Genomic DNA, 12,135 nt, shown 5'->3' with positions numbered 1-12,135 from the left:
ATTTGCCCTTCTGGGATCAATTGTTTGCTAATAAATAATTGCTTACAGCCCCAAAATGATATTAAGGAGTATTCTTATTAGTTTTTCTTCTACAGCCTAATAAGATTCAAAACTAGCTGATTCCCAAGAGTCTAACCTTAACCTTGCTGTGTTTAACAGCCCAGGAAATGATGAACCATCTGTTTCAGAAAATAATGGAGGGCCGAGAGGAAATATTGTTTAATTGTAGATTAACCTCCTCCTAGGGCAGAATGAAGCATCTACAGAATTAGCAACCATAACTAGCAATGAAGAAAAATAACTAAAAGCAGCTCTCACTACTACAAGTAGCAGCAAGTATTCTTTTATCACCTGGGTTTTTTTAAACCCTCTCAAAAGTAATAAGCACAATCTGATTTTTAAAAGGAAATTTCAATTATCAGCTTTGGATTACTTTTTATTACTTGTGGAAGCCCCAGAAATAAATATTGAGTTAGTTCTGGTTTATTTTTCCATCAGTACCAAAATTAGTGTAAAACAAACATCTCCCAAGTGAGAAATGGTGGATTTATTCTTCTGTAACTTCCACCTTACATCTCCACAGCCATGAAATGGCTGCTCTGAAGCAACACACTTTAAGGAAAGAGGGAAGGCCTTGAGGTTTTAAAAATCAAGAACTTTTATCGTGTATGTGTCTATTTATGTAGCCATTTAGATACTAAATAATGGAGATGACCAGATAAAGTGTAAGACAGTTTGAGTACTAGAAATAAAAAGAAACAGCACTGACAAACCACACTGAATTTGAAAACAAAACCTGCTCTTGTTCTAGCATAATTAAAAGTAGTGCAATTCTGCACCGTGAGGGCAATTCTTCAATGTAACATTCATGCCAAAGCAAGCTCCACAGAAATCTTCTACCTCCATCAATCACTTTGCCCCATTCTGACAGCAACAGTGATAGAAAAGTATGTTATGAAAGGGCCACAGCAAACTCCAATACAAGGGAACTGAAAAAGCTTCTCCTTGATTTTATACAACCTTCCTAGAACAGTATCTAGATTTGCTTCAGACTGCGAGAGCTGGGTGCATGCTCATGTGTAAAGATCGCGTTAATTCTAAGTTTTAAATCTCCAAACACAGTAACATTTACTCAAATAAATTATTCTTGAATTCTTCCCTTAATTCTTGCAGCAATGAGTTAGCAATAACTCCCCAGCTTCATATAATAGCACCTATTCAAAAAGGATAAGAGTTTGACATTCTTCTCCTGCTAAACAACTAGGCACAATTTTATCCATCAGCCGTCTATCAACCTACGGATATTGAAAGCTTGGGCGAACAAGATAAAATCAAAACCAACCCTACTGTCAAGCTGCACTATCTCCTGGCATCAATAATGCTATTCATGAATTTAGGAAAATTAATAAATCTTGGGATGAATGCTCAGAAAGTCTCAAATACAGGTGAAGCATACTCACTTTGGTTTTGTTTCTGCATCTGTCACTTGGCGAATATAGATACCATCTTCAGGATGTTCAATGTCATCCATTTCATACATATATGAAGAAGCTATTGCAAGGGTAGTTCCATCATTGCTGAAGGCAAGTGATGCGATGCTTGTGGGATACCGATGGAACTGACACAGCCGCTTTTTATTAAATGGATCCCAAATATTTACGAATCCATCAGAGCCTCCTGAAATTGAAGTTTTTAAAAACTGTTAATTTTAACTGGGAGAATGGCAAGACTGAAAAGATACAGCAAAAATAAAAGAAGGAAAAGAAAACGACCTGATTACTTCGTCAGTAAAAACACCGGGTTATACAGTTACATAATTCAGTAAAGAGCACAAGTATGTCTCAAAATCTCTGCTAAAGCAATTGACTCTCAAAGCATCAAATAATTTAAAAACCCTGTTCATTGCAAGAAATACAATATAAATGCTTAAAAAGGAAGGGTATAGAGAAACCTGGAATGGTCTACACTGGAAGGAACCTTAAAGCTCATCCAGTTCCAACCCCTGCCACCGGCAGGGACACCTTCCACTAGAGCAGGTTGCTCCAAGCCCTTGTGTCCAACCTGGCCTTGAACACTGCCAGGGATGGGGCAGCCACAGCTTCTCTGAGCAGCCACACCTTCTCTGAGCACTTCTCTGAGCCAGCACCTCAGCACCCTCATAGGGAAGAGCTTCGGCCCAAGAGCTCATCTAAATCTTCCCTCTGGCAGGTTCAAGCCATTCCCCTTGTCCTATCACTATTTGCCATTGTAAAAAGTTCCTCTCCAGGATATTTAATCTCAATCTCCCCTCTGTTCATTATATGAAGTGAAGGCTGGCCTGTTTAAATCAAAAGTAAAGGACCCAATACAACTGTTACAAAACACTGAGTATCTACTTTACCTGTAGCAAACGTGTTGTGGACATTATGGAAAGAAATCGCATTGACTGGATAAATCTGCTCAATGTTATTTTCCTTCAAACGGTGACATTTGAATGCATATTTCTTCTTCTGGATTTCTGGACTTGGATCCAAGTATTCCACTGCAACACGACCTTCAATAGAACTTAAAACATAACCCTAAAAACAAATTGGATACACATGTTAGAAGTTTACAACTGGAAAAGGGATTGCAATACAATTTGTCTTATACCCTCTACATTCAAATACATGAAACACAGTCTTGATTGTGAACAGACAGAAATTGTTTATTACCACAGATCAATGGCATCAGCAATAAATCTGCTTCTAAGAGAGAAAAAACGCAGGGAAAAAAAGCAGCTGACATTCTCATTGCACCATAGTTTGAAGCTGACAGCGAGATCTTTTAATTACCCTTCAGGTCCAAACACGAAGTTGATTTGGGGGGAAGAAAATGTTAAAGAGTTAGTTAACAACCCTTGTATTTGCCCACCTATCCCCCACGGCCTCAATATCTGAAATACGAGAGATCCTCACGGGACTATTTAGTTTCAGAATTACATTAAAATTAGTTCAGAGCTTTACACTAGCAACTAAACACTCAAGTTGAAATAGTATTTTCAGTGAAACTTGATTATAAGCGGTGTTCACTTATCCAGTTAATTACAGTCCTGACTTAAGAGCAACCTGAGATGCTTTTATTATAACTTAAGTTAAGCCCGTAATAGATCTTTTCAGAAATAGGATTGTAGTGATATCTAGCTATAGCAAGGTTCTTTAAAATCCATAATACGATACAATCTGGACGATCAGCTTGTTTTACTGTAACTAGAGCTGAAAAGGGACAAAGCCTTTATGCCAGTTCAGGAACAAGTAACTAGGTCTTACAACTCCTCTACTATTTCTCTGTACACAGGAAAATTCCCTTCCAAATTAGTTTGTCAGGAAAAACTAATCTTGCTTCACTTCAGAAATACCTCAGATACATTGTGTTAACCTACACAGTATGATCATCTAAATTGTACAATTCCCCCTAGGAAATGGATCACGGGTTCTTGAGTGCATGACAGACTCAGAGTTAAAGAAAAAATTCATATAGTTTGAAACCTTCTCCTGCCTACTGAAGAACCTGGGGCTACAACACATAAAGGCTGCTGAGCAAACACCAATTCCATCTTCCTCTCTTTTCTACTGCAACTTTGTGGAGGTTTTTTGGGGGGGGGAGGGGTTTAATTACATGTTGGCATTGTGATGCATTAAATAGGTTGTTTTAAAAAAGGACACAAAATTGAGGATTTAAAAAATAAACCATAATATGCTGGTAAGTCAGTGATAAACATTCCTGAACCGCGCTATTACAAAGAGTCAGCTTCAAACAAGAAGCCTCAACACCATCTGTTTTCCCCTCCTACAAAGACCAGAATTTGTTTCAAAAGAAAGATGCAGAAGAGTTGAAAGACAAACCACCACTTTTCCTAAAAATCATTCAGAAGTATGATCACTGCCATGCTCCCCATACCTGTTTATTGGGAAACGCTCTGATACAGCGGGTCTGGTATTTCAGACTTGATTCTCTTCGCTGCTGAACGTAACCCATGTTCCTCAAATCCCACACCAGCACTCTCCGACCTGCAGTGCCCACGATTAGTCTATCTCCAGACACAGAAAGCGTGTAGACCTTTAAAAAAATTACAATAGTTAACATTTTTTAGGCCTGAATATCCATTGTTCTTTCTACAAAAGAAAACGGCAGCAATATGCGGTAACAAAACCTCTGCATGAAGATAATAAGTTATAGAATTCCCTTTAATTTATAACTCAATTTTGGGATAAACAGTGGTAGTGTGCAGCTGGTTAGTGAGAACACATTAATGTAGCATTTCAAAAGTTCACCCTTAATTCTGGACCCTAGCACACCACTGAGAGATCAAGCCCAAGACAGTCCAAATAACAACATATATAATAATATATATAGCAATAACGATATGCATATGCAGTTGTGTAATTCTAAATTCCAAGCACATTTGTTCAGTTACTAGTCTCCAGATCTCAATAATATCTAAATCATCTCCCACACATGAGATTTTTTCCCTTTTGCTGGTATGATCCATGTTCTAAACACTACATGTGTACAGAAACATTTTTGTTTAAATCAAAAGGGACATCAGTAGCATTCAAGTTTTCCTCAAAAATTATTTCAACTCTTAAATTTATTGGATATTTCAAGGCAAGAGGAAAACAGATGAAATAATAGGGAAGTGCATGGATATTGGAATTCGTCTTTGCTTAGTATGCTCAGTTTGCATTCCCTGCCATCAGTGCATGAATCTGCAGTTTTCTTACAATACCACATCACGCATTTTCTTCTCTGAATTATGTGTTTTTTAAACAGAATACTTCAAGTTGAGCTTCATGTTAATAAAGGGAAATAAATTGCTAAGAAATCATTAAAAAAACCCCAGTGCTTTGTATACTTTGATAAAAGTAAGTAAAGTTGAAAGCAGCAATATGCTTTACATCATTAAAAGAGACCACGGCTTGGAATTCCAACTGCACTCCAAAAACTGGCTCAGAGATTCTCATTTTCATTTGTCTAATTTCTCACTCAATTATTCAGCACATAAATTATTCTGTTTCCAAATATTACCTGGGATGCTGTTAATCTGGAAATACGTTAAAAAAAGGAAAAAGAAAACAGGTTCAGTCAAAATCTCTGTGCTATCAAATGAATTACAAGTTACTGATACACAAACAAGGCAATCCAGCTGTCTTTAGCTGTCCTTACACTGAGCTGCTAACAAGAGCAAACTGTAGGAATGAGCTTTAAAAAAGTGACCTAATATAGCTCAATACATCGGAAATAAATCCTGTATATACCTCAGAATTAAAAGTGTAAGAGATCTGGTCTCCTGCCAAAAAGATTCAATTTACTTTTGGCATGTGCTCGTCCAATTTCACTCGAGCACCTAGTTTCACTTTCTGGTTCTCTGACAAAGCCCATTAAAGCCGTTTGGTTCTGGTAAGACTGCACTGAAATATCACACCAAACAACTTCTCATTTGCTATAAACATTTCTGGAGAAATTATTCTTTTTTTTCCAAGTAGTTAATTTCTAATAAAAACTAAGCAGACAGGCATGTATTTTTGTGGGTGTATGTATACACAGAGACAGAAAAAAACCTCCCTTTAACCAATCCACACTCACTCCGCATGCATTCTTGCTCTAAAATATGAGTATTGAACTCCCATCTCAGACTGAGGTCTTAAGAAGGGAAACATCTTAAATGTTCACACAAGAGTTGACTAAAATTTCTGATGATCCCAATTGCCATGAAAAGGGCAGGAAAACTTCGATGCAACAGCAGTTACACAATTTAACAAGACAGTTTTTCAAAGCTCCCCTCGTTATTGATGTAAAAATTGATCACAGAACATTAATAAACATTACATAAAATGTGTTTGCATACATGTATGGCAAAAAAGGCATAAAGAACATTAAATATCTTAAGTCTTCTTTACAAACTGATGTCACACCTGTACAGTAAGTATTCTTTCTCCACACACACAAGCATAAATCAAATGAAACCATTGTCATGCAGCTGGGTAGGTGTACACATTTATCAAAGGCAGTATTAAAACAATGACATAATGAACCTGGCTGAACCAATAAGCAGCTTGATTCACTGGGGCTGTCCATTATATGATATTCTGTCAGCAATTTATCACAGTTCTTTACATGCTACATCCACCTATAAATCAAAACCTTGAAATAATGCAATTACTTTCTTCTGAACAAAGGTCTTGCCAGAAGTAGATCCAGCTACGTTGTAACAAAAGTAAGAGCTATTTAGATGCAATAGGCAACGTAATGATGGCTCATAATTATGACTTGACAATATGATGTGACAGAGCTAAATGAGATTTATAAAAGGTACAGGCACAAAATCCCATGTAAAATCATCCAGCAGCCCAGCCTGTGTTTAGGAGTCTATGAAAAGAAGAGAAATTACTGTTCTGTAATTCTTTCAGTGACACAACTGTAAGCAGCATAAAGATTAACACGCCCTATAACCACCAGAAAAAGCTTAAGGCACTACATTTTACCTTATTTCGCTTGATCTCCCATTAGCACAGAGAATTTAAGTATCAGAAGGATGCCTGAATTTGTAGACATTAGTACAATGACAGGTAAATTACAATAAAAGTAATTTTGTTTAGTTTTTTTAATACAAGTGGAAAAAAAAAAAAAACACTCAAAATATTATTTCAGGCAACATAAAAAGCCGCCTACTGAATCTCTACACAAGTCAAAGCAATCAGACCTCGTAAGTGCCAGGATCTGATATATCAAAGTCTCAAGATTTAAGGAAATCAATGGTGCATATTGCAATTAAGCCGAGAAGTATTAACATCAATGTCACATGCTGGTTTTGTTCAGTTTTTCTTCCTCTAGTTTGTTTTAAACCACAAGAATTTGGTCTACCACGAGCACTAGCAATTATGTTCTGCTATTGATGAAAGCTCAAAGACTCAACCTAAAAATCACAAATATATTCTGACTATCAATATTTTAAAATGCAATGTTTTCACAGCTTAAAAAGCATTAAACCTATCTTTCAATTTCAATTCAATTTCTGACAGTGCCCTATACAGTGATGTTGAACCAGTCACTGGATGTATTATTTAATACAGTATCCAGTACATACCTTTTCAGGTTGAGAGAAGGTTCCTGCATTACAAGGAGTTCTGGGATCCCACAGTTTAACTGTTTGATCCCAGCTTCCTGTCACCATGACATTCACTTCTGGGCAATACTCAACACATCTGATAGGAGCATCATGGGCACCAACAAGGTTCTCTGTAAGAAAATGCAATATATTTTAACTTTACTGGCTCTACAAACAGTAAGAATGTGTTGAATAAAAGAAAGACACACTACAGCAGTGCGAACAAACTATTTTCTGACATTCCCATGGGTGTATGGATATGCCAGGAGTCCCTTTGAGGATAGTTCAGTCTTCAGAAGCATAACTTCTGCAAAGATCAGGATTATTAAATTGAAACTTGTCTCCTGAGATTATGAAAGGAAGTTAAGAATTTTAGGCAGCTACAAAGAGATCTTCAGAAGTATAAAGAAGTGTTCAGTATCAAATTCTATCACCACCTTCGACACAGACACTAACACAGAAAGCAACTTAAGCCTGGATGTATTACCATTAATGACAAAATGAATCAATATTACATATTAACACTTCCATGAAGTCACCTATAGCAGGATTATTTGACCTTTTCATAACATTACTGTGTGCACAAGCTTGTTAAGCCCTGGCTATTGGCTGATTCTAGTGACCACTTCTGTCCCAGGCTGAGATTCATTTTTCTCTTTAACATGCATAGAAACACACAAAATAAACCAGCTCTATATTTTGCACCAGTGAGGCACTGGAACTTTTACTTTTGAGCAATGTTTTGTTAGGCAAAAAAGTGTAGTGTAAGGCCATGATGCTTGACAAAGCAAAAGTCTTATATATATATATATATATATATCCTGCCAAACCCGTAAAAGATCATTCTTAAATACATCCAAATCACAAACCTCTGAAAAATAACATGCTCAGTTTTACTTAAGCTTAGCTAATTCCCACTAATTGAGACACAGTAGCCTAAGGCAGAGCAGGATGGTCATCAGAAATCCAATTCAAGGCATCCACCAAACTTTTGGGCAAACTGCCAAATGCTTTCATGCTTTTAGGTGGTACTTATTACAGCCACCAGCTACTCTGCTAGATAAAGGCACATGTGATGTGAACCTCAGTCAGCATCAGGAGTAGATAGCTATTCCCTTCCATTTTCACCTTCAAATAAGTAAATAAGGAAATACACATGGAAAATACATCAATGAATGTTCATCACAGTAAAAGTTTAAACTCTCAGTTGGGCACGAACAGATTCAGCCCTTTTGTTAAAGGTCTTATAGAAGAGTCTTCAGTTACTGCCTTGTTCTGTGCCTCAGCAATCCGAAAGGGCTGCACAGCAAAGTAGGCTGCTGAGCAATGACACTAACAACTTAAATCCAGATCTAAACATCTACTACTTAAAATAAAAATCCCTCATCTAAAAAATTGAAACATTCTGCTTGTGTAAGTAAACAAATTGGAAGCTGAGGCCAGTTATTAAGACCACTTAGAGAATTCAATCTGCTTACCTTGGTCCGTGTTTAAATCGTGCATTTTTAGTTGCTGATCTAATCCTCCACTCCAAGCATGGGTAGGATCCTACAAAGCACAAAAAAAGCTCACCTTTTGACATGCATTAAGTTTCCCTGGCTGTGACACATTTAATCTTCTAGGCTCATAACAAAGGACTTGCTTTCAGGAGTTTGGAGAAGATGGGAATTCAGACACAACGTTAAAATCTGGCCCAGATCTAAACAGGTAGATGACAGAAGCTTTGCAAAATGTTTAAGAAAAGCACTTTGAGCTATAGGGTTTTATTATTTAAAATAATATAAACAGAAAAAGCAACTAGAGGCTACACCAAATCATTTCCATTTCTGTAACAGCAAAGCACATAATACTTCTTTCTATATGACTGCCAGCCTAAACTAGTTCCATCTGACTGAAGCATAATCCTTCTAAAACTAATCTAAAAGCCAGATACCATTTGAGAACCTGTGTGTTGATCCACAGCACAATACTATGTGACAAAATGTCCACAAGACCTGGACATTTAAATTGACCCTTAAAACATGTAGTAACACAGCAAGTTACTGCAGGACATGTCAGAATACAATGAAAAAACTTGAAACCTTCTAAGTTCATACGTGACACCAAAAAGGCAAAACAAAAACTGGCACTAATAAAATTAAAGCATCCTGAAGCATATTTCAAATCCAGGGCATTAAAAATACAGCAATCAAGTATGTGGTATTTGGGAACACGATGTTCCCAAAACAACCAGTATAAGAAGGTTAAAAAGAAAAGACTAATAGGCTATGGGCATTTATGGTGAATAATGATTTCTGGCTATACACCACCAGTATGACTCCTTGTAAGAAGCATGCACACAATCTACCACAGCACTGCAGAAACAGCACAAAGCAGCTCAAAGTACTTTTGCATACAACTTCTACCAGAAGTAAATTACTTGTGTACCTGCACCCTCCACAGGAAATATCTATATTTAGGACTAGAACAAAATCCATTAAAAAGAAGAATAATTGGCACAAGGTTTCTTTAAATAAAGAAACAAAACCAGATTTTAAGTAGTATTTCACTATCCCTTTATTGCAGGCATTGACAATTTCTCAGGTACCTTGGCCACTACAGGTCTATGAAATAAAAGTAAATAAAATCCACCCCACACACTTACATAAAAAGCACAGTCAAGAACAGCTCCTGAATGCTGATATTTGAGTCTCATGGTATTGGCAGGAACATCATAGAGCCGGACAGTTGTGTCCCAGGATGAAACAAGCAGGAACTGTGAGGTGTTTGGACTAAACTTCACTGACGAAATACCATCATCTGGAGTTTGATTTAGTTTGAATTCGTTTGATCCAGTCATCTGAAGATGATAATGAATAGATACAGCTTTAGTAATAACAAGAACATAACCTAGCAAGTTAGCTTCCTAAATGAGCCATCTTAAAGAGAACTTAGAGCTGAAAAGTTTCATAGCTTTTACACAGAAAAGTTCACAACACCCAGATTTCTGACAAACTCTAAAATTCAAGATGCTCCTCCCTATCCAAAACATCAAAAAATTCCTCCCCCATAGTTTTCAAATTTAAATATCAAATATAACATGGAACAATAATACACTTTTTGTACTGTTATCACTAAGCTGATATTGTTACATACAAATGTGTTCCTCCCCACTCCGTGTGTGGCTGTATTTTTAAAAGTAACAGTTTATAAATCACTGTAAGCATCAGGAAGTTAAAAACAAACACATGCAGGCAGAAAGGAATGAATCTGATTTGAAAACTAAGTGTTGATTTGTTCCTGATCTGCTATAACTGTCACACTTACAAGAACTGGAACTGGATCATGTTTTCAATAGTTTTAGGCTCTCTGCAACTTCCCAATCCTTTGGCTTACATAAGTGTTATAAAATATTTCCAATGAAACTGCTTTAAGGGGTTTGTTTGTTTTTTTCCCCCTCTTAGAGTCTAAAGATCAGTTAAGAAAGGAAAGTGATGCTTTGTGGGGTACTGGAATGTAGAGCAAACACGTAAATGTGATGTGACTGGAAAAAAGAATCACCAGTTCAATGTCGCCTCAATGACTGCAGGACTCACTTCACAGGACTGCTTAAGTTGTATACACAAAAATCCAAAGGAGAACAGAGGCTAAAAACAGCAAATTTCAGCTGGGAAAACAGCACAAACCTCACAAACACTCTGAAAGAAGGAGCTGTACATTACATACACACCACCAAAAGCACCAAACCTCTTTTTTAAGGCTCCAAAAAGTCTTAAGAGCACACTTCCCTGTAGCCAAAACAATAAGAGAAGTAAATCAGCTTGGAATTTCTGTAACACTATCACTCCTGAATCTGTACATACAACTGCAAAGGCAAGATTAGACCTCTGAGAATAAGTCAAGAGAGAATAGATGAACTAGGAGAAAGTTCAAACTGAGTGCAGTTATTCTAGTGCAGCACTTGCCAGTAACAAAACAATCATCAAGTTGTATAATAATGTGAGCACTACACATCCTTACACTAGAAAAAATCCCGAAGTGGGAACTTTAGGAGGTGTTTACTTCGATATCCTTCAAAGCAACAAAAACACTATGTAAACACAAAGTGGTTTTTCTGCTGTTTAAATGCAAACTCTAGGATTCCAGGAAATAAAATCGTCTTTCTTAACCCCTTTTCAGCTCTGCTTTGGGATACTTGGGCAAAAAACAGACAGGCTTGAGGCTTGAGAATTTGCCACAGATTTTTATAGGAATACTACAGAGAATTCAGTCGCACCTTCATCAACAGGGAAGTGTACCTCAGTGAGTACTTCATATGGATGTACAACACCATGAACTCTAAAGGAATTCAGAACAACTACAAGGCATGCTGACTGCCTTGTCTCCTTGTGGCAGAAAGCTCAAACGACAAACAGGAGTACAACTGTTACTGAGCAGCTCAAAAGCAATCAACAAACAGCACTCCAGGAAGCAAAGTCACAAACCTGGAAAAAGCTAGTTAAAAGGTATTTGCAATCCAGAAAAAAAATATATAAATATCAGGATTTAAGTGCATCCTACTTTTTACTTGTTACCAACAAAAAAGAGAAAAAATTAAGATAAAGAAACCCGCACGGTTTCACAAATACAACCGCCTCACAGCCGGGATTGCCAAACAACAGTAACTGTCAGGCCCACCTCAAACAACAAAGTCCTGCTAAAACGTTCAAGAACCACAAGAGATAACTCACAAAAAACAGGTTACAGGGAAGGAACTGCTAAAACTGCGATGCTGACTTAACTACAGGGTGCATTTTTGCAATTCCATCATTGCCAAAAGCTCGTTTTTTACTAACAGACGAGAAATCGGCACACACTCCCCCATTCAGCTAAGCGGTGAGCCTCCCGAACAAAGCAGGAGCTTTGTTGAAAGCCCCGGGGCGCCCAGCCTGTACTTTGACTAAGAAGAAGACATAAAAGTACCGTTTTCATATTGCTCGGGTTCCTCTTGCCGCTCCACGCACAGCCAACGGAAAGCTTTCTCACTGCAG

General features: G+C 37.3%; 1 protein-coding gene across 1 annotated transcript; it reads right to left on the bottom strand.

Annotated features, from left to right (window-relative positions):
- Positions 1–1,456: 1,456 nt before the first annotated feature.
- On the bottom strand, positions 1,457–12,076 carry BUB3 (BUB3 mitotic checkpoint protein). Its single transcript, XM_010018863.1, has 7 exons — positions 12,068–12,076; positions 9,771–9,965; positions 8,605–8,674; positions 7,106–7,257; positions 3,919–4,077; positions 2,381–2,558; positions 1,457–1,677 (listed from the first exon to the last, which is right to left on the bottom strand). Exons 1-7 carry the CDS (start codon positions 12,074–12,076, stop codon positions 1,457–1,459), a joined length of 984 nt encoding a protein of 327 aa, XP_010017165.1.
- Positions 12,077–12,135: the final 59 nt, after the last annotated feature.

Source organism: Nestor notabilis, unplaced genomic scaffold (assembly GCF_000696875.1).
Source record: "Nestor notabilis isolate BGI_N333 unplaced genomic scaffold, ASM69687v1 scaffold767, whole genome shotgun sequence".
NCBI classification, from domain to species: domain Eukaryota; kingdom Metazoa; phylum Chordata; class Aves; order Psittaciformes; family Psittacidae; genus Nestor; species Nestor notabilis.
Note: the sequence above shows the minus strand (reverse complement) of the source record. Positions and strands in the feature narration are given on the sequence as shown.